Raw genomic sequence first — 24,127 nt, forward strand, 5'->3', positions numbered from 1 at the left:
ATTTGGCTGTTTAACACAAAAGAGGCTGGAATGCAAAGAGTTAATCCATTCGGGGGTCTCTCTTCCGCAAACAAAGGGACAGGCCTCCAGACAAAGGTTGAGGGAGGGGGAGCGAAGGGTGAGGGATGAGGGAGGTTGGTGGCTTTCCTACCATCTGGAGCTTTTGTTTTGGGGGAGGCTGGAGGTTGGCGGCGGGGGAGTTTGCTGGGTGGAGGTGGACAGGGGACTCCCCCCTCCCCCCACCGGCAGCCGACCCCCGGACCCCACCCCCAGCGAGTGAATGTCCACGTGCTGCGTGGCCCAGACAGACGCCCCTCAGCTAGGTCATACTACACTGGAGCCCTGCCCTGCTCAGCCTGGCTAATCATCAGCCGACTCTCCAACTGCTCTCTGGCACACACACACACACGCACACACACACTCACGCTAGGTCATCTCCCACACTGTGCTGAAATATATCAATACAGTCAGAACACAAACTACGAGCGCTCAGTTTCCCTTTCTATTCCCACTCTCTCTCTCTCTCTCTCTCTCTCTCACACACACACACACACACACACACACACACACACACACACACTGGGCCAGTCTCCCTGAGCCCTCCCTTATTGGTTCGGGCAGAGGAGAGAGCAAACTTAAGCCGCGCTGTATGTTTGTGTATGTCATTCTGTCAGTATTACTGGTAGCTGTCCAATTGAGAGCTGTCAGGTTGAGAGAAGCCAGGCTCTTTAAGGACCATTATGAACCGTGCCAACAGGCCGCACAATTACAACACACACTGGGGCCAGAGAGGATGAATGAATCAAGCCGCATGTCCGGGTTTATTACACAGGGCCGGCCAGGGGGCTTTGGGGATGAGCAGGATAGCATGAATGACAAACAAAGCGGGCCCTGTCAAAGCTCTTATCCTGGCTCTCTTTGCCTCTCGTGCTGCCTTGCTGAGGATTCAGCCTCTCAACCTCCCGGCCTGTTTGCCTGCTTGATTCTTTGTCTGCATCCTCTCCAGCTGCATGGCTTCCCCCTGACTGCCTGTCTGCTTCTCTCTTTGCATTGAAGTTGGATTTTTCGAGCTCTTGGGCTCTCAACTGGAAGGTGGGAAATGCTGCGTTCGGGGTGTTCCCTTTTCCCTCTAATTCAAACACTGAGCTAGCAGTGCACATGTCAGGCGCTAAGCCCACTGACCCTGTTCTTCAGGCCAGATAGAAAACACTGTCCTCTATTTATCTAGCATTAGGAGATCTGACAGATTTGTTTAAAGAGGAGCGACCCACGTCAGGGCCTTGTTCTGTTAAATGGAGCATTGGGATAAAAAAAAAATCTTCAAATCTTGATGATGGAGTGGAGGTTTAGAGTCGGGGCAGGCGTGACAGGACAGAAGTGGAAGCGCAAAGGGACGGGAGCATGCCAATATTACAACAACAGAAAGTTAGCTGACTTGTTGATCTGGCACCAACACGGTTCGCAGCTGCAGGAGCAGAAGCTGTGACTCAAGCTCATGAAGTCAATCAGGTTACGCAAACGCTCTACTGCCGCAAATTGCTCCAAAACTCAGACAAACGTTAAGACACCCTCAAGATACACATACTTACTACTATACTACATAGATTCAGTGTAATCTACACTTTCTGAGACTGTCATTATATCTGATGTTCTTTGCAAGTTAACATCCTTAAATCTGGTTAGTAACTATAGAAAAAAAGGCAGCGCTGATGACTCCAGAAGTTGCCAGAGAAATGATCAGTTTCTTAACTTCTCCTTCAGTATCAACATAATCCAGTGACAGGTTGTCTGTACATTCATGGGTACACCACAAACAAGAACTGCTAATGGCTGATTTGGCATACTTTTAATGGTACCGAATTGACAAAATCTCAACAGATACGTGCTTTAAAATGGGTGCTCGACTCGAAATCCACAGTGTAACTCACTGAATTTGTGGCAAAATGTGACAGCGTTTCAGTAGCATCTCAGTGAGATATGGGACGCTTGGTTTAAGACAATCTTCACGTACCTTTTTCTACTCATAACAAGCAGGAAACACCTTATTTTCACATTTCTTTCCCTCATATTTGAAGTTGCATTTTTACCCATTTACACCCTCCAAAACATCTTGGAAAACTGTTGTTGCAAAACTTTATTGTCAGACCCTAACAAGACCCGATTCTGACTCTGATTGGAAGATGCACGCTTCGATGTGAGGAATAAAAGGAAAAGAAGAGCTCAGTTCAAATAACAGAGCAAGGCAAGTTAGCTCACTTGTCAATCAGAGGGCTGCCAGAAGTACAGCACTTAAACATGTGTGAGATGATGCACTTAGCATTCCCTGCAATTACTGTCCCTCTCCACCCCTGCACATTCTTTCAGACCATCAAGAGTACTTCTACTGTATGAATGTGAGCTGTTGAAATAACATGTGTGTGATCGTGTGTGTGTGTGTGTGCGGTCAAGAAAAAAAGAGCGAGTGGAGCGACGTATACATACCACCACCATGAGTGTAAAAATCCTGGAGGTTCCCCAAGTGTGATGTTCTTCTCCCATCGGATCTGAGAAGGAAGAGGAAAGTGGGAACGGAGGGAGAAGACAGAGGAGAGGGAGATGAAGAATTAGACACTGCAGCATGTTTTATGCATAATGTAATCATTTCGCTCAACTGTCCTTCCAACTCTGGACAGACAAAGCGACTGTCAGGCAGAAAAAATAGGCCAACTGGCAGCGCAGTGGAGTGCAGTGCAGCGAGCGCGTCTGTGGATAAGAAACTGTGACTGTCTTGAGGCGGCGGCCCTCTCCACTGCCCTCACAGACCGACAGAGCTCCTGCCTGTATCTGGACACTGAGATAAGATCGAGTGAGCGATAACGGACCTGCTGCCTGCTTCACACACACACACACACACACACACGCACACACACACACACACACACACACACACACACACACACACACACACACACACACACACTTCATGCACTCCTGCTGACATGACTCTGCACACGCAAACACACACATCTGCCGCAAACAGACCTGATTCACCAGAGTCTGCGAGGGCAGCATGACGAGCTGAAGAGTTTTGTCTACATCTACACATAAATATTAAAAATAGATCCAGATTTCTCTTGAAGTGTCTATTCTATAGATTTCCCCTGTGCAGTTTACAGTGATGTGATGTGCCGTATGTGGGTTGGGCCTGTTGATTTAATGCTGCTAAAGAGCTGAGTGCTGCGCTGTGCAGGAGAGCAGAGAGTGGCAAAGTCCTCTCGGGGACAGAGGCGTAGTGTGTATATACTATAAATGTGTGTGTTTGTATGTGTGTGTGTGCGCGCTCCTCACTGAAGAGGAACAGAGGCTAATTGAGGCAGGAGAGTGCAGGTGATAGCGCTCTCATTAGATGGCACTGAGCAGGTGTGTGTGTGTGTGTGTGTGTGTGTTCCTTCAGTCTACCTGTGAGGATAGAAGTCCCTTATCTGCTGAAATATTTCTGTGTGGTTTTTTGAGTGTGTGTGTGTGTGTGTTAAGAGAGTGTAAGGTACATGGGTGTTGCAAGAAAAACATTTTCAATGTTTCAGCGACACGAGAAAACACACCGTGAATACAGAACATAGCGACGAATAGAGACACGCAGGAAATCATACGCAACCCGAGAAATGTTACAGCCCAGCTGAAGGTTACGGGATACATTTATCATGACATCCCGAAGCCGATAACTCGTCAAATGTGTTGCAAAATGACGATATGGTTCTGCATGATTCAGAGGTCACTGAAGATACCAACTGTACTCTGACGTTAACGGTACTTTGAAACTTAATCTGTTGTTTTTAGTCATTTTTCGCATAAAGATTCTGAATATGTCTTTGTAAGTTATTCCACTAAAGTGCATCTATTTGGGTTTTAGTCAAATAAATAAATGTATTGTTAAAATACATTTTCTGTTATCCCTGTCCACTTTATCCAATCAGGACCGTGAACTCCATAAAGGGCCGGTCCTGTCCGCTCGTGAACACCACAGAGAGCCAGACCCTCCAGTTTGCTGGTGACTCCCGCTCTGCGTTCATGTGGTGACGTAGAGACAAGGGAGGGCACTGCTGACAACACAACGGACAGGAAGGGAGCTAAAACAATGACAGAAGCTTTTATTTGACACCCTGAAGTCTGAAATTTGTCGAATATCTCTTTGGATTTAAGAGGATCAGATTTTAAAAAATGAAATAAACAAACTATATCAACACATCGCCTTGAGTTATGGGAAATTATAATTGACTTTTTTTCATATTATTTTCTGATACAGACAAAATAATTATTAGATAAATAAATATGAACTGGCAGATAAATCAAAAATGAAAATAACTGTCCACTTGCTCGCTTACTCTCCAGAACAGCCTTTTGAGGTGTTTTTTTATTACAGTTTACAAAGTCAAGAATCAACTTTCACACTTTTGTTTTGTCGTGTTGTGAACGATCTGCAGCACGTCTGCACGCGTTGTCAAAATGGTGAAAATATTTTTCCTTCTCTGGCTTGTTTTCTTCTCATAATCATGAGAAATAAGTGGAGAAAAAGGTGACTCTCTAAACAGTGAGGACACAGATAAGAAGGAGAAATCAAAGGCCGTGGAGGGTGATCAGGTTTTTTTGTGTGCCTGAAGAACGATCTTGAGAACTCTGAATCTGTGCTAACATGGTGACCGAACACTGAACGATCCAGATAATAAATCATGTTTTTCTTCACACACTCGTGAGAATCAACACTCAAAGCCTCCTGCTAGACCTGCGTGAAGGGGGAAAAGGTCGAAGGTCAATCTGCAGTGTTTGCTCAGATATGCACCCATTACTGTTAATCTAATCCAAACACACTGACTCTGACCATATAAGACAACTCAACGCGAGCGGCGCTACGGCTGAAATAAACAAACTCATTAAGCAATACACTTTTGGAGGCACAACATTTGAGACAACTGGCGTCAAATTGACTTAGCAGTCTTAGCGTGCGTGCCTTGTGGACATGGATTGTTTGTGTGTGTCTGCGCGTGTGTTGTTTTAATCCCTGTCTGCGTAGATGTTGTTTTAATTCCTGTTTGAGGCCGTGTAAGTGTGTGTGGGTCTGTGTGTGTCTGCCTCCGGTTGCCTGCGACCCAGAACTTCACCCCTTTTCCAGCAGCTCACCAATAACACTCAATCTCTGGGAGAAGATTCACCCACAAGGGCTCTGGAATGAGCGAGGCTCACTGCGGCCCGACCACTTAATCTCTCTGTGCTGCTTCCCCATCTTTACATCATATTTTAGATGTCCACTCGTGTTTGTTGGCAGCTGGGACGGCCTCCAGCGGCCCCTGCCCGCCCGCTCGCTATACGCAACAGCAAATCTTCGTCTAAATGCATTTGATTGATACATCCACAGTTCAGAAAGGCTGATTTTAGGTTTGATTCTCTACTTTTTCTTTTAATTTCACTTCTCTTCTAAACCTTTATAACCTTTTTATTGAAATGAGGGTACTATCATCTGACGTTGATGGTGGCAGTACTTTAACAGCTTGTTTTAGAGTACAGGCACAAGTGAAATAGGCGGATGTAGTTGAAAACAGTCAAACCACATAGTAGCTGTATCGCACTACTGTAGGTGCAGCCCATTGAGTTTTACATTTTAGGGAAACGTTCTTATTTGCCTTCTTGCCTAGAGTTAGATGAGAAAATTTAGCTAGCTCCTAGCTTAAGCTTTATAAGATCGGACTCATCTGACTTTAGGCAAGAAAGCGAACAATTTTTTTACAAGATGTCAAACTATTCCTTTAATCTTTTGCATGACAATGTTTTTTACAACCCAACTCCAAAAGAGTTGGCACACTTTGGTTCATCTCACTTTGTCTGTTGCAGACATCGAATCAGTGTGTACTGACAGAAAATCCAATGAAAAATAGCAATTCCCACAAACAACAACAAAGTTGATCATTTTGAACATTAAATATCTTGTATTTGTACTGTGTCCAACTGAAATCTTTTGCAAAATGTTGCTTTCTTTTTCATTCACGTTTTACACAGTGTGTTAACTTTTGTGGAATCAGTGTGGTAAGAAATTGGTAGAAAATCTAATTTTACCTTCTCAACTCTCTCAGTTGGGAGACTGCTGGCACTGTTACAAGTGATCAGTTGGACTGCTTGTTGAAACTACGCTGCTCACTTCTGGGTGTGCAGCACACATGTGTGAGGTTTACTTTGGTTCAACAGCATATATGTTTATTAGCTTATTAGTTTGCCCATTAGTTAATGCCATGATGTTAGCTAATCGTCCTGGGGTCCAAAACAGAAATCATAGTTTTACACCACAGTTACATGCATTACATACAGTCAAGCAACAAAAGCTTTCAAAGATCCATCATCAAATCAGTAATCACCCAGCAAGTTGAGTCATCGGTCGTTAATATCCAAGTACTGTTTTATAGTTCTGTTAAAAGCAGCTCTGGTATTTGTTTCACTCACAGGTTTGAAGTGTTCCATTCTGTAATAGCTCTATATATTACAGTTGAACTGTTACTGAGCCCACCTGGATAAATGTCAAATAAAGGAATCTCAAAATTAAAGTCGAGCTATATAGACCTGACTTCGCCTGCCGTCAGAGCCCTCTCAGTGTTGGGGAGAGTATTAAGTGGATGCTGAAAAAAGCCAGTGGCCGGGCAAGGTGTTGCGCAGGAGACGGCCTGGACGCGGGACCATTAGCAGGAAGGATGTCCATTAAGGAAGAGAATGCACCACATAAGAGACCTCACCTCTTCAACAGTTCAGGGGCCCTAATATGAGACTAATAAGTCCAGCAGGAGTTGGACGAATGGTTATGTTTGGAATGGTCTCAGATATTAAAAGGGACATTTGATTTAACTCGGCCTGGCTTTGCTTCGAAAATGTCATGGCTGAAAGTGAGCGACGGCACACATGCTCACAATATGTCAAACTGCCCTAATTATACAGAGTTTATGATTACAAATTAGAGCTAATAACGAAAGGCGGGTAATCATATTCAGTAGCCCCAACAGATATCATGTTTACATTGTCCCAAATTAACAAACAGGCAAAAGAACATTGCTGTCGTTCAGCAGGTCTCAGCTCATCAATGTATTCATATTTTGACAGTTTTTCGAGTCCAGAGCGTGTGTTAGTGAGACTGCTCAACAGCCGCCTGAACCCAGAACAGCTCATAATGTGAATTCCATCCCTGGTCATACAATAGAGGGGGAATCACAACGCACAGGAAGTGGAACTGAAAGAACGTCTTACCTCTGACAGGAAGGTCTGTGCGGATTTCTGTGCGCCGACATGCAGCAAATACTCGTACACATATAAAGCTAACCTGCAAGACAGAGACAGAGAGACAAAGAGAGGGAAGTCAGTGTTAAGGAATCACATCTTTCACATTCTCTCAAAATGAACAAACAGACTCGCACTCTCGCTTCATCCCTAAATGTGTCACACTTGTCTCGCTCCAACTGGCCAATAAACTTAAGTCCAACAAATGTGCACAATTGGCAGAAAATCATCTCTGTGTCATTTTAGATGGAGCCCGGATAAACAAGATTTTACAGTACGAAGATCATATACGCTGTGGAGGGGTTGTAAATGTGTGATGTAAAGCTCCGCAGCTCTGAGCTAAAGAGCCTCCGTGGCACTCGGCCATATCCCTGTGGTTTCAGGAACTCTGCTGTTGAGGCGCGCAGGCTGAACACATAACAGCGCAGACGCTGAGAGAAACATGGACAGAGGAGACGAAAAATATCCTGAGACGTGGCTGAAGCCGGACTCTCAGATGTCACTACGCTTCTTGTTGGGTGTTCTTATTTTAGGTTTCACACACACACGTTGACGCCCAAGTGTGCATCCAGTTTAAGGGGGGAATGATGACTGTGATTAATTTCTGTTCAAGAAAAACTCACAGAAATGAAGCACTACAATATTCTCAGTTTAAATGAGCCTATTCAACGCAACATGAGCACAAGTCTTTGTCAAGCCTCTACTCTTGATGCTAAACAACACACATCTTGATATTAAGGATTTCCTTCTAAATTCGCTGAACATAGAGCCTTTATTTAACACACAAAGTAATGGTATAAACTGTAGTTGAAAGGAGAAATGTGACAAATGTGCTTTATTTGTAAGTTGGAAAAAAAAATGTTCATGGGGAGAACAAAGAATACTTTCTTCTATACAGTGCTTATAGCAGAAGAGCATCAGACTGGACTTCACTGATGCATCCTGACAAGAGCAAAGTTCAACATTCACATTTTAGCTCTGGTTTGGTCCATTTGACCTAATTATGGCTCAAATATAAGGGTGTTGAAGCTGTGACAAGTAGAAAAGGGCTGAGAGTTGATCCACAGTGGGATCAATCATCACCAGAAGTCTATTACAGTAAATATGGTGAAATATTGCAACTGTGCTCTATTTGCAAGCTTGCAACATTTTAGTGATGTGAAGAACTAAAAACACTTGACACTGTATCTAATCATACTAATGGTTTCTTAAATTGACTTAAATTTTCAAATCCTCCAAATTTGTACTCTTTTGTGACAAAGAATTAAACACATCTGAACTTTGAAAAATCACAGAAAGCACTCAGTTTGAGTGATGTGTAAAAGTCTGGATTTTTTAAAAATCCCTGCTCCCAGCACAAAAATAGTCCAACATTTAATCGTTCATAAAAGCACAATGTGTTGTTTTTTTCTTCTTTGGTTTTTATAAAAATTAAACAAAGAGAGTTTGTTGTTGCTAAATGTTGAGCCTGAGAGGTGCTGGCAGTTTTCTCTTCGGGCAGAGCCAGGCCAGCCCCTTTCCCCCTGATTCCGGTCTTTATGCTGAGCTAAGCTAACCATCTCCTAGCTGCACCTTTCAGTATTTACATACAGATATGAAAGCGGTATTGATCTTCTCGTCTATCCCTCACCAAGATGGAAAACAAGCAAACTTCCTGGATCGAGAACTACAGCAATCTACAGTCAGACTGAACAAAGGCCTATTTTCCACTAAAGACCAGATCGTTACCGTCTCCCTCTCAACAGCTGACTCAACATCATCGTCAAAACTGCAGCAATGTTGTCTGCTTCCGTTTCCGCAACAAACTCATCATGAACATATCAGATGTTCACCACGTTGCCCGCTCGTCATCGGACTACACATGAACCTTTCACTCTGACGATCTCTCAAAGCCCCTCAGTATTTTAACTAGAACGCAGAGAAGCCTCGACAGACATCACAGCCTGAAATCATCTGCATGCAATTGTCTCCCGGTCTGAAATAGAGCAGAGGGGCTTTTATGTACGGCAGGTGTCTTGTTTTTCATGCGGATCACATGCGTCAAGGCCAGAGCAGACACAGAGTTATGGTGTTTGGGCTGGTGCTGAATGATACCGAATGAATCAATAATGAGCCGGGCCGGAGTTGAACAACCTGAATCTCTGTCTTCTCAAAGATATCACAGAATCACAGACAACAAGCTAAGAAGAAAATGATCCACTACAGCTGGTCCAAACCAGTTTCAACTAGCATGTCGATACTCAATGCTATCAGCTCTTTCATTTCTCACTCTTACATCAGATACAACTGTATCAGCACCCATTTTCAGATACGTAGTGTAAACACGCCGTCTAAACATAAAGGATTTGCAGTTGGACAGAGTTTTCATTCGCGGATGTGCGGTGACGGAGCGGTGGTCAGCGCTTCTGTGAAGAGGCGTCGCGGCCAAGTAAGAAGAAAGGATTGTGAGACGCATGAGTCACGAGACGGAGCAAACTGCTTGTTGTAAATGTTTAATATTGATCTCAAACTGAGTGACCGCCCTGGTATTGTTAAGCGAAACTGATCGGTGTTGTGTTTAGGAACAAGTCGATCACAGTTAATTACGTGTTGTCTGAAAAACGTATGCAACAAAAGTGCTCCGCGGTCTGTTCAGTTCAGAGGCTTCTATTTACACCTCGGATGGACGAGAAGTGGGAGGCCCAGTGAAATCCAAGCTCCTTCAACCGAGGAAATACTACAAGTGAATACAACTTCCAGCATTTATGTACATTTATATCACTGTAGCAAGTAACAAATTTCGCCGACATTGTTTCTTGTCATGATGTGTAGCGAAATCTAAGTGTAGCGAAATCTAAAAAAAAAAAGACACTTAGTTTACTTAATAGATTCCCACTGAATGGTGCTTAAAGAGCACTGCCCATTCCTTTATTATCTATGATTGATGTTTGATTTTAGTGTGTTTTCAGGGAGAGCATTAACTGTCAGTGAAACATAGAGCCTCGGCCAAAAGTGCTCCTCCGTGTCACATTAATCTAGCTGAATTTAGACGCACATAAAAGTTCAAATACTCTCAACTTTTCAGAGCAAACACCGCAGTCTTACCGGTTTTTCCATCAGCAACGGCCCCCATGAGCTGCAGGACGATTTGCCTGACTTTTCCGATGTGAGACTACACTGTCAACAACAGGTTTTGGCTGTTCACGCCCAGAGCGATCACTATAACCAAAACGACACAGAGTCCCGATGGGGGTGCCATCTTCAAACGTGGATCCAGTTCTCCTTAATACATCCGTGCGGTGCGGCCCCAAAAAAACCTCCAGCAGTAGGTAAAGCCTCTTGCTCGAGGGGCAATCACCAAGACAACAGGCGTCCCATACAGAAAATCTGGCCGCTGCTCATACACCCTAATAGCTGTGAGTGCATGGTAATAACTGAAGCCAACTAAGATATCAACATCATGTCCTCTCTTCTCTCAGCCGGATGATGGCAGCTAGACAGCCAGAGGACACATTTACAAGTGTTTTTGTATCAACCTGTGAGTGGAAATGACACCACTGAGTATATTTTTTAATGGACTCGAGGTATCAGCGTTGTCTTTTTTCTTAATTTTGGAGTGTTTTTTTTTAATTTTTTTTAACGTCATTCACTGTAATGCTGACGCTGTTTTTGTCACTTCAGCCTGAACAGTGTAGGTCGTGTTTAATTTTTCCAGGTTTTGCGTGGAGCGAAGTGTCCACTGGTGTGAAATGTAAAAAACGACATCCTCTTTGCAGTGTGAAATACCCGGCGGCAGGCGTCAGCTCCTATACAACGCCGCACGCACTGTACAGGATCGAACAGAGATTCCCATGAGCACTGCGGCAATGAAATTTTCATGGCAGAGCCCGGTGTGATCTGAGGGGCTCTATGCCCCAGCGATGGGCACCTGCTCCGGCTGCAATGCATTATTTAAAAACACTCATTCAATCCAGGCTTCAGGGGACACCTTTTGTTACTCTGTCAGAAGCAGTAAGTGTAACTCGGCTGAGGAGGAGACTTTTTTGTATTTTTTTTGCAAGCTGATGGAGCAGAGCCCAAGGAAGGCCATGTAGATAAAGGAGATGTGGGGGTGGGTGGGTGCGCTGTACAGGAGAGCTGTGTCAGAGGGAAACTGAAGGTCAGGGCCTCACCTTTTCCCTCTGTGGATTCTGCAAACCTGAATTCCTTCCCCCGCGAACCCTGCACGCCGTTACACATGTCACTCAGGAATAAAAGATGAGATGCTTACAAGACAAACCACAACCACGCAGTCGCCTCGACATCTCGCGTTTCTCCTGCCGCGCATTTTACTCTCTCCCCCCTCGGCCGACGCCGTCCGGATTGAAAGATGAAATTTAACAATAAAGGATGTGATGAGAAACAGGAGATCAGCCTGAGTGGGAGGAGGAACATGCGACCTTTGCTTTGACTGCTAACAGGAAATCAAGCTTTGTGATATAAAGCTGGTGTTTGTCTGCTTCTCACGCTCTTCAAGCAACAAGATCATTTGCAGCAGATTTTCCAACGTGAAGCAACAAACTGAAATCTACTCCACCTCTTCTGAGCTTAACCTCGCGCTGCCTGAATAGCACTTTGCTCCATGTCCACACATCAAGGAGATCTCTCCCACTGCCACGTCCCCAGGAAACACACCTGACATTTAGCCCCGGGCTGCCCCATGCAGCCTTCCCTTTTCCTTCGCTCGCCTCCAGAGACAAGAGCATCTCAGCTGAGTTTAGCCAGCTAAAGCACAGACAGTTAGCAAATTAACTTCCATGTCTTCGTTTCAATAATTCAGCAGTGGGAGCGGGAGCAGGGGCAGGGCGAGGTAAGGTATGCATGGAGGAAGTGATGGAGGAGGCTTAAGCAGCAGTTGCATCTGCTTTTATATCTAATCGACGCCTTTCGGAGAATAATAAAAACTCTCAGATTCATAATTTATATGTCCTGTGGCTTACTGAATGTAACACAAACTGGGATAAAAATAAATAAAAGCGGCAGAGATCTGACATTGTAGTGATGAACACAATGATGTATCAGTTGAAGGTGAAGGAGAGGCTGGATGTGTGTGTGTGTGAGACACCTGTGATACTGTGAAGCTGTTTCACTAAAGCTTATTCCCACTGCACACACTGTTTATATTTGCTTGGCTTTGTTATGGCAGTTCCTTTGTCAAAACAAATCAGTGTCAATAGGCGTGTAAACACGCGTAGCTTTAGCCATGGGTTAATCCACACACACACACACACACACACACACACAGTTCCTCTGCGCACTTTCCACCAGCTGCGCGTTGACTCTGTGATGTTACCTGTGGACAGACCCACCTGTAAACGTCATCTAACCTCAGAGTTGAACTGTCTGAGCAAGATTTATATTGATTTGTGACGAGTGATTATATTGGCATGGCTGACATAGTTTAACGAGCACAATAATATGACGCAGTTTGCAAACAATAATGAAAAACTTGAGATAGAATCATTTGTTTTCTGTGTTAAAAGAGTCTTTATCTATAGAAACACATGGAGTCTTCTGTACCTGTCCTCTGTTTAGATGCTTTCCTCTGCTGATAAACGACAGACACGCTTCTCTTCAGTGAACTCTGTTGCCAAACTGATTAACAACTTCAGGCACGTAGCCTCAATATTTATACTGTCTCCTTTATTTCAAGTGAGAAAACTAACAAATTTGTGCGGATGCACCCAGAGCAGCTGACGAAAGGCAGCATTAATTGACTGTTGACATATCTGAATGAAGCACAGTCAGCCAAAGGGTGCCGAGGGTAAATCAAGGGTTTCTTTACTTTTAGTGCAGTGTTTCTGCCTATGTTGGTGCGCAGCTCTTTATGCTTCCTTCAAAAGGCTAAAATGCAGATGGCAGAGCCATCTGTGTAGAATCAAAACCATGCATTCAGACCTGAAGATCCCTATTAAACTGCATGTAAATAGGTGGGAGGAGCCAGAGGAGGAGTGGGGGATGTAAAGAACCCCATGTTCAAAACAAACTGATTAACTTGAAGTTCTTGAAGCTGCAGTTGGTTTCCCAAACAAATCCAGACACACTTGAAATTGCACAAAAAATGTCTGTAAACAAACACGAGGATTAGGGAACACGCATGGAGCCGGATCGTTTTAGAAACTAAGAGCGTGCTTTTAAAAAATGAGATGTTTGATCAAGCTATTAAATTTTTTTTGTGAATGGCACCGTTAATTAAGATGCCGGATTCATCAGTGCGTATTTCAAAGAGGTTGCAGTCGCTAAATAATGAGGTGACATTAATATTGGAGTTGCTGTTCAAATAAATTCAACAAAACGCTGGCAAAAAACAGTGTGGCGAGTAATTAATTTCTTTGGTTGCAAGGCCGCCGGTTCTCCCTCTACCTTTATTATCATCATTATTAGCTTGGTTCCCTTTTTTACCGAAGGCCTGATCACAATAATGTTTGTCAAGGATGTATGGGGTAAACACTCCCTGGCGCCTGCTTCCTGTGATGTCAAGACAGCGAAATCAGGCTGCTGTGATCCATTTTTGTGCTGAGGCCTTGGCTGTGTGGAGGAATCCATAGGAGTGTGAAACCTACATGTGATCGTTTTCCTTCAGGTTGTATTTCTGAACACACTGTCTGGATTCCAGCCTTGAAATCCAGGGCTTTAAAAGGAAATAAAAACACGCGCCGTACACACGCGTCTTTGGGCACAATCGCAAACGCACTTAAATGCGCACTTGAGCCTGTAAATTGGAGCGTTTTGTGTACCAAACCTCGGAACTACTTTACGCTGCTCAGGTTGATGATAGCTGGATGATTCGGGAGGATGTGTGGCACTATGGAGGAGTGTTTTCTTCCTTTTTCTAATCACGTTTTTTTTTTTAGGTTTTAGAGCCGACCGCTGCACACCTGTACACACCAAAGTACATCTAACAGCTGCACCAAATCTGACACCTTACTAGAGTCGACAGATTGCAGCACATACAGTAACTGTTTAACTTAAAAATCTTCGGCGATCCATTTTCACAACTGTACGAACAAACTGTGTCGTCCTTGAAAGAACAGCACAGTTTCATGCTGTTCTTTAAAGGAGCCACCTTATTAAGCTCGGAGGACGCCTTGTTTATTCAGTTATAGCCTCATTAATGTCCTAATGTTGATGATTCTGAGTTTGGATTTTCCAAAAACCACATAGCGCACCTTTAAAGGAGACTCTGGTGTTAAAAAAAAAACCTACAAAGGTTGGTACTGTTTATTTTGACAGTCTTCAGACGTACAGAGCGACGTTAATCCTAAAGTTTAGGAATTCAATGGCACGACACGATTCCGAAAAACACTCACAGCAGCTCAGGTCGCTGCAGGAAGTACACAAGGAAGCAGCGCCTAAAAATCCAGAAACTCATCCGTAGATATTCACCTGTGCAACTTCTTCCTTGTCCTTCCCACACTCTTGGGTTGTTTGACTGCCATCAGCCACACAAGGAAAAGACTTTTACTTTTTCGCTCAAGTCTCTACTTTCAGTCTCTGCTTTTTCCTTCGACATGTTTTTGTGTCTGAATGAAAAGAATAAGGAGCTCAAACAGGCACACGTCACAGTAATGAAGATCGCTGTGAGGACGTGGGGAGAATAACCACTAATGTATCTGATTACTGATCTGACATACAGTAATATTATCAAACGGCCGACCTAAAGTGATTCCAACCTCAGATAAATACACATTACACCATTAATTTATAGTTTATTTAATCAGATAAGTATGTGACTTTATAATCAATCCACTGAGCGAGAGCTGCAGCTGTGATCCTCCATCACACCGTACCTCTCGGTCTGCTTTAATCACACACGAGTCCACGCGGGGCTCCCTCTTTCTTTCTTTTTTTTTTAAGTGTCTGAATATGTAAAGAGCCATATGAATATGTATATATGAATATGAGCTAATTCGGTGATGCATTGAGGCAGCTGTTGTGAGCTCCACATTTACAAGGAAACATGTGTTGGCCCTGCAGGGCAGGTTAGGGTGACAAGACAGGTGAGGGGAGAGGGCAAGCGTCGTCCATTATGTCGGGACGTCTCTCACACACACACACGCGCGCGAGGAGGACGAGGGTGTTTAACGTGGAGTTTTCTGCCACAGCACACCAAAAAATCAACACATTCCGCATTTCTGTTATTCACAATGGCGCCTTAAGACAGAAGCATTCATCAACCCCAGTCCTCAAAAGACTTGTATTTCTCATGAGTTAAATTATTAATCCTCCTCCTACACTATCATTTGAAACACACGCTGCCTCTGCACTGATTTCACTCCCAATAACACATGCAACATAATCCACACTCCCTGAACAAGCAAGTGCAACTAAAAACTGTCTCTAAAAAGAAAAGAGAAGGGAAAGAAAAGGAGGAGGAGGGGGGGCAGCTTTTAAATGATCCATTTGTGTAAATAGAGTAATGACGCTGGAGCACACAAACAGGTGTAGAAGCAGCCCCAACGTCTGCTGGTGCTTCATATGCAATATTAAAGCATCATATGCTGGTTCAAAGGTCACTCTGCCTGCTGTTCATAAAACCACATGGGACTGTTTTCATTTAGGATTCACGCACACACACACACACACACACAAACACACACAGGAGGAGCTGCTCAATTTTCCAATAATCTGATGCGAATTCAGAGTGAAATTAAACGCTCGTGGCACCACAAGTGTACAAAGTAGTATTCGAGGAAGCTGACACTAAGCACATAAGCAAGCCACATCTCTAGAAAGCTTAATCAATTGAATACGACACGGCAATGCATCAAAAAAAAAAAAAAACACATACAAGAGAGTCTCTAAAGAAATTTAGTTTCTATTACAGATGTACGAGGTGCTGTGTAGCAATCCCAGCCTCTCAGGACCTGACAGTGTTTTTAGATTACAATCGCATCTCAGCGGGGATCCCTCGCTCACTCCCCTAACCCCTCAGACTTGTTTGCTGCTTAAAAATAGCTAATGGTGATACAAGACTGCACTGATCTGAAGTGGATGCAAAAGAAAAGGTCCAAATCTTTTGTGAATGACCCCCCCCCCCCCCCCCCCAATGTGGAAAATATCCCAGGCAGCATCGACATAAAGAGCATGAGAAGCAGTCTGAGAGGGGCATTTAAAAAAAAATAAAAGTTACACTGGCGATTCATGTTTTTATACCAAAGCATGAGCTCCAATGTGAAAATATTTATACAAGGTGGATTAAATTAAGCACAAAGCAGGATGGGATTGCACTGCGTTAAAAAAAAAAAAAAAACACACACACACACAACTCAGATTTTTCCTTTTTTTTCGCAATATTTCCAGACACAATGAAAAAGAATGACGCGACCCTCCAATCATCTGTTAATCGTGTCATAAATACATTTTAAAAAAGTAGACTACTTCTGCACAAATAACAGTTTCACGCTCGCGCCTCTGCTCCGTGTCAGTGGATGCTTAAAAAAAAAGTTCACCACCGCTGTGTGACTGCTGAATGGGACAAAACTTTTCCCCTTCGTCGCTCCCCCCTTCCCTTCGAGGCTTTTTTTTTTTTTTTTTTTTTTTTTTTTTTGGTAAGCTTGCGCCCGGCTTTTACGCACGAGAATAACCCGAGAAAAAAAAAGAAGCTGCCGATCCCTCTCTGCCTCTTAAAATATAAAGACAAACACAGAATAAATGCAACCATGCAGCAGCTCAGCCTCCGTAAAGTTCACAAGAGGCGAGCGGACAGGCAGCACCCCCGGTCCGCACAGGGACGATCACACACACACACCATCCAGAAAACACGCTTCACCCAACAAAATGGCACGAAATACTGCGCTTCTTCTAGTTTTAACTGTGCAGCGCGTAAAAGGATAAAAACAAAACACACAAACAGACACACACACACGACTGATCGGAGAGGCTGCAGGAGAAGGAGAAGGAGTGCGGACAAACACTCAATATCGCGAAGACATCCCGTGCAAAAATCGCTAAAAAAAAAAAAAATAAAAAAGTGCAAACAAGAGGTAGAAATTTTAAAACCACCAAAAAAAGGAGGAAAAGTTTAAGAGACGCACCTCTAAAAGGTGGCCGGAGGTGAGGAGAGGGGAGGAGGCGGAGGAGGAGGTGGGGGAGAGAAAAAGCGCACGGAGGAGCGCACTTTTTAGTCCGGTACACTCCTTTTAAATTACAGTACCTAGTTTAGAAAGTTGGACTCCCCTCCGCTGCCCCCCTCGCCCCGCACGATAAAAAAGCAGGTAAACTCTCACATGCAAAGGCGCGTAATCCACTTACTTTTCTCTCGCTTGGCTATCGGACGGGACGACAGCTCCTTTACCTTTGGCGTACATGCTGGATTCTGTTTTAAGACTTTTGCCCCACTCAACACCTGTCAAAGAAAGCAGCCAGGAAAACGCTCCATCTCCATAGCTACCCCTTTAGTGTTTTTCCTCCCCCCCTCCTCCTCCCCTCCCCTCCCCTCCCCTACTTCTCCTCCTCCTCCCTCCCTCCCTCCCTCCTTCTCTCTCCTCTCCCTCCCTCTCTTTCTCTTCTTTTTTTTTTTTTTTTTTTTTTTTTTTTACATCTCCAACATTGGCCACAAATCAGGCACAGTTTCTATTGGGGGGACTTGAAACCGTCCTCTGTTGGATTTTTATTTTTTTTTCCCCTCCTCAGCCGCTGTTCCGCAGGCCCGCTCCTCCTCCCTCCGCTGTGCAGACGGTGGGGGCTCCTTAAAGGGAAACACACACTTCTTGTTTACTGACCTCAGAAACATGAGGAGAGAAGGGGGGAAGATGGGGAAAGGCATGCCGGGTACGGGCTCTGCACTTAACTACTATTGCCAGTTCCTTTTTGGAGGCCAGATATACTCCGTATGTGATATTTCCTCTAAAAAAGACATCCCGATCCTCAGGACTTTGACTTCCACCAGTGAGGACGACGCTCTCATTTTTCACACACTGTCATGACGATATTACTCCCCGTGTTTCAGTCCACTGTGATGTTGTCTCGATGAAACGGGTGTTGTATTGTCACAATCGCAAAATAATAACTGCTGAACTCATTGAACGTCGTGAAATAAGAGCAAATTACTATTCTTTTGGTGTAATATGGTCACAGGAAGTAGTCCGAAGTCCCTGTCACGTATGCGCTGTAACCATGAATGCATTGTAAACTGTGTACGAGGGCGCAGCGAGGCCTTGCTTCCAGGTTTGCAAAGTGGCCACTCGCGTTATTGCAGCTAAGATTTTCCTGACATTTTCCCAACAGACCACCATTACAAAAGAAACGTCTGTAAAATTCGCTGGCAGGACTAAGATTTATATGATAGCTAGATATCAGATGGAGCGATGGCGTCCATTCAAACCAAAGAGAATTGCTCGCCTAGCGCATACGCCAAAAAAGTTTTTCTGGCTTCCGTGTTTACTTTCCATTTATGCGGATCATTGAATATGCACGGTGGAGTTTCCCATAGACTTTACATTGTGATGATGTCATGTATTTTTTCTCAGCTTATTGGAAGCCTTACAATTACTAAACCACCAGGGATAAAAATAAGTAAGAAAGAGAGTCACAATTGACGTTGTTTGCAGTTCTTGATGTCCTGTCAACAGTTATACAGTTTTACAACAATTTCTGCTGCAATACTACGAGTGGCCACTGGGCCAGATTGGAAGCAAGGCTGAGCGCTGAGCCTTGCTTCCAATTTTACTAAATTGCCACCTACAGTTTGCCTTGTGATCCATCAGAGGGCGCTCTACATCTTCACTATTAGCCTGACCCCATGTCATATTGATCTGTCAGTAAACTGAGTTAAGGTTGTGATGTTTAAACCCCCAGGAAAAGCAGCAGGCTTTGAAGCCAACTTCTGTATTGGCCAAATTGTGTAATAAAGCATTGTGAAAGTAGCGCTTGTAAAACAGTGGAACGCTTTTTTTTTGCGTCACAATCCCCCCGCAAATTACTTGTTTCACAATTTGGGCCATTCGGTCCAATAAAATTTGGAAAGTCTAGTAAGAGTAAATCCTTTTTATCTCTATTCAGGTTAGCTGCTGAATGGGCCACTGAACACGGGAGATCCAGATATTTTTATAGCCTGGAAGTCGAGTCATTTTGGCTTCCAAACGTCACTGAGCAGCTTTCATCACAATGAACAGGGCTCTGCCTCCAGATATTAACGCAGCATCCTTGGTTATGTTGTTTTTGCAACAAAAATGGAGGACTATGCCGAGCGGAGCCATTCCGTGTAATGACAACAAAACATCTGTGAAGCAGTGTGTGAAAGTATTTTGGAAGTATTTCGACATCAAAGTCACAAACAAAAAAGAGGCTGTTTGTCGACTTTGTAAAAGGCAGCTGTCTTTCAGCAGGCTCACCTGCACCACAGACGAGCGGAGCAGCACCAAGTCTGCAACCTCATTTGACTGCCTTTAACTTGGCACACGCGGCTTCAGCAGGCCCCGTGCCAGAAGCTTGTGAAAAGGCCACCCGTGATAAGATGATTAGAGCAAGGCAAGGTAGTTAAATGCAAGGTAGATGTGACGGGAAACAATTGTCGACAAAAATTGATGTTCGATTGATCGAAGAATTGGACGAATGAGATTTTGGGCTGTAAAAATGATACAAGCATCAAAGGGAGAAGAAGGAAATGTCTGCTAGCCAGAGAAAGCTGAAATTCAGGTAATCGTCTGGCATTTGATTTTACATTTGCCTGAAACAGCTAGCTAGCTAGCTAGAAATGTGTGACTGCGTGGTACCTTTGAAGGGCTTTTTAATCAAGCTGATTTCCAGTTCTTCTTGTTGCCTCATCCCTTTTTACAACAAATCTGATTATCCATAATATCCTGACAGCACATGAAGCCCCGTCCTCGGGTAATATAGGGTTGAGTCACAGTACTTTTCTCATAAGTGGTCGGTCAGTCATCAGTCGTCCCTTCAAACCTCTTGTTCAAGTCACCCATCTGTGGCCAAAGGCGTGATATTGATCCTGATCCTCGGTCATCCATGCAGGTAACACTTGACACATACTGAAAATAAAAAACAGCAGGCACTTGAAAGTACTTGAGAAATGTTTCTAGTATGGATCACTGGTGCAAGGACTGTATGAGGACTGGTCTTTCAAAAGAAAACATACGGTGAATCTCTGAAACCCTCATTGATTCATATTTGTATTAGAGGCTGTTGAATTCTGATGGTCATCACTGACTGAGTTCACGGTTTCTGCACCTTTTTTATCCAAACTTCTTTGACTCACACTGAGCAGCGATCATTGTTGGTCAGAGTACAACACACCATTCAAACAGCTCTTGGCTTTTCCTTCACTGAATCTGCTTTCTGAGCAGCAGAGGACACATGATCTTTTGCTATTCGGATTATTAAAAAATCAAAAAATGAACAAGATGGATGTGGATTCAGAAGCGATGAGTTAATCAAGGGCGTTCTTGGTTAACACAGGGGAGGCTTAAGCAGCGGTCTCCAGTGCCAAGTCGTACTCACTGTTCTGCATAGAGAGCGATCGGCCCACAGACAGAGCACAGCCTCTGATGCACATTTCACGTCTCACACAAGGTCCTGATGAGATCTTTCGCTGATTTCTTGTTAGCTAAAAGGGGATTGGTTATTATCATTCATCCCAACTCTGACACCCCAATGACCTGAGGGCAACCCACTTTCCATGGCACTCTTACACCTCCGACTCCAATTACAAAGCAGCTGTGAGGAGGTGGCACACTGGTTGTTCCATTTCACTGAATGTTACCAGCTCCATGTAATAGCATCTTTGATGAGCCACTAGATTCTTAAAGTAAGACATGTTTATGGTATTTGTCAAATTGGCCTCAAGGCAGGATGTGCTTATGATCTTTAATTTTCAATATCCTATAGCATGGTCGCTTATCAGGCTGCTCACAAAGATCAGTGTATGATATTGTGTCGGCTACAGAAAGGAGACACAAGGCAGGGATCACATCCGGGTGTTAATGTGGACACAGGTTCAATGATATTGTGTTGTGTATTTGGATTTTAAAGGCACACTCAGGTGAGTTTGTCTTTCAAATGGAAGTCTCAGAGATAGGCTTGATGAAGTCCTTAGTAATGGAGCTGACATTTCCTAAAATGTAGCTCAACGGCCTCTTTCATTGGACCTTTTCCTACCTTCCCTTAAACCCTACAGCTCCAGCTTGCTCACTGTTAGTCTCAAGCCCGAGCTGAGATGACCCTGATGACATTATCAGGGTTACTTCTGCAAACTTTGTAAAGCTAAAAGGCAGTTTTTTTCCTCACCACAAGCTCTTGCTCACAGTGTAAATTGGTGTCCTATTAATTTTAGTTCAATTTTGTGTTATTTGCTCTCATCTGTGTTTTTAAAAGGAATATTACAAAGAAACATTAGATAATTGCATTTTATGCTTTGTATACTGTGTAGAGTCAGCCCAGGTTGAAATACCACCAGAAACTAGAGTGGTACTCAGTTGATGACTCAACAGGCCCAACAGCCCCAACAGCCCCTTTAATTCAATCAAGCCTTATCCATTCTCAAATAAAACACATTTAAATGTGCTATATCTGAAATTGTACTCACTCGTAGACACTAGCCACCTAAATAAGCCTGATGTTTTCTTTGTTTTTTTTTAATCAGAGTCCATGTGTTATATCCTCGTCGACATAATGTAAAAAATACCAAAACACCATCTCAGAATGTTCCAGAAAGGCAGAAGAACATTCCTGAAATTGCCAAAAGTTAATGTGGTCTACTCTGGGCCGAGACCCGTCCTCCATCCAAGTTTCGTTGAAATCCAAAACCAAACCAGCCAACAAACCAATAAAACAAACAAACCTCCATGGTGAAGGTAATTAGGAGATGGTCACATATTTTCAGCTTTTGATGACACACTTGGTGTTTAACTGTTTAGCTGTTACTTGTCTCGTCAAAGACCAAACCTGTTCAAATAAAGATGATCAGAAAAAAACATCACATCAGCAAAGCAAACTTGTCAGGACTTCTTACAAAGATGATTAAGATGATACTTTTCCAGACTGGCTTCATGTCAGGTAGGTAAAGTAATGACGGTGATGATATGGTATAACTGAGGTACAATAACACAATTTCAGTCAGAGAGACCACGCCTTGCAGAAGTAATTGTTGGGGCAGAGTAACAAAGGAAATATAGAAAAAAAACAAGATTATATTTCATATTTAAGCAGCCTATGACTATACAGGGAAGAATCTGGAGGTAAGCAGGCTGTCGCTACCATGTCGCCCTCTGCCTTTTTCTCTTTTGGGTGGCCTTTCAATCAGGCAAGCAATGTAGTTGCAAAGCCAGAAACCACTAAACCGTCTCTGACCACGCTGACTTTTCTTACCCTGAAATGTGTGTTAAACTCTTGTTTCTCTGTTCGAGTCTGCAGAGAGCAGTCCTTCCCCATGAAAGACTTTTTGTGTTATGCAACAGCTCCAACAGTGAAGATCCGCATCAGACACGCAGACATCCAGTACCCCTGTTAGGTCTCTGCTCCGCCCCAGCATCGGCCTGCACGGGAAGGAAAAAACACAATAAGTTGCAGTCCAGACCAACAGAGGAATTCCCCCAGCCCCTGCCTTTGCGAGGCCAAATTATAATTAATCGCAGGTTGAATAATTCAGAGCCGAGCGAGTGGATGCCTGGTTTCGGACCATTTCTCGGCACCTGCTCCGAGAGGCTCCCCCTGAGGCTTCATGTATGTATGTTTGTATGTGTGCAGGTTATGTTTGCATGTGTGTGCGGTGGAGGAGCTTCTCCGGGGGCCAGCGAAAAGAGAAAACCCAAAAACAACTAAACACAGGGCAGCAGTGAAACCTCCGCCCCAACATCCCTATGAGTCAGCGTTGACTCGCAGCAGCCCCTTATTCGCCTCTTCTGTTCTCCTTCACCCTCAATCTATCTTTCGTCGCCTCCTCCTTGACGTCTACACTAACAGGAGAGAAATGGCACTTTCAAACGCATTATGGAGTACCGGATTACTTAGAGACGGTTCTCCTCAGACAGCTCTTGACCCTCATTGTGTCGCCGATTGGGTCAACAGGCTGCAGGAAGGCGATCGGTCCTGCCCCCCTACCACCGACGACGTTGGACTCGCGCTCATTTGGCAAAAATCGTTGACACTAATCCTGTTTTACATTTAAGTGTGAAAATTCTCACTACAGAGGGACTTTGATCGATAAATCACTCACCCGTTGTTAATGTGAAACATATATTCAACTATCGGCCGCGTGTCGGTCACTGATTTGAAAGCGGCGGCTCGAAATCAGGTGAGTTAATTTGCTCAGCGTGCTCTGTGTGAATAACTCTCAGCTTCAGGTGATTATTGTTTAATCGCTTAAACAACGTATCTCAGCAGCATCCAAAGAAAACACTGAGCATGTAGGAAATACGTTTGCAAAAAAAAAAAAAAAAAATCCATCGGCACAGCCTTGATAAACATCTAGTGCTGCTGAAAGACTTTTGAAGCTGTAAGCCCCAGCTTACATAACTCCAAGCTCTCTGTTATCCCAAATATGAACCTGTCTGTCTGTTTTTATGTCCGTCTGTCTGTCTGTCTGTTGGTCTGCCTGTCTGTGTGCCTACCTACCAGCTGTTATGTCTGTCCGCCTGCCTTCCTGTCTGTTTGTCTGTTTGGATTTGCGTCATTCCACTTGGTCACCAAGTTCATCTGTGCCATTCCCAAACACCCGGCACCCTCCCCCCCCCACCTCGCTTCGCTTCATCCATCTGACACCCAGCGGCTACTGCGGGCCTCTGCTGTGATGAAGAAAGACCGTGTGCTCTTCAGCGCTCCCATAATTAGAGACAAAGAAAAGAAAAAAGATTTGGCACTCGTTTGCTTA

General features: G+C 44.0%; 1 protein-coding gene across 2 annotated transcripts in view; it reads right to left on the reverse strand.

Annotated features, from left to right (window-relative positions):
- Nucleotides 1-17,761, reverse strand: part of ssbp4 (single stranded DNA binding protein 4) — an 89,318-nt gene extending 71,557 nt beyond the window's left edge. For both annotated transcript variants that reach the window (XM_030432832.1, XM_030432833.1), the window contains exons 1-3: nt 17,560-17,761; nt 7,258-7,330; nt 2,482-2,543 (exon numbers count right to left, since the gene is read on the reverse strand). In XM_030432832.1, coding sequence (XP_030288692.1) covers nt 2,482-2,543; nt 7,258-7,330; nt 17,560-17,615 — 191 coding nt within the window. In that variant the 5' untranslated portion in view covers nt 17,616-17,761. The remainder of the gene's footprint in view (nt 1-2,481; nt 2,544-7,257; nt 7,331-17,559) is intronic.
- Between the last annotated feature and the right edge of the window lie 6,366 nt (nt 17,762-24,127).

This window comes from Sparus aurata, chromosome 11 (genome assembly GCF_900880675.1).
Source record: "Sparus aurata chromosome 11, fSpaAur1.1, whole genome shotgun sequence".
Taxonomy (NCBI): Eukaryota; Metazoa; Chordata; class Actinopteri; order Spariformes; family Sparidae; genus Sparus; species Sparus aurata.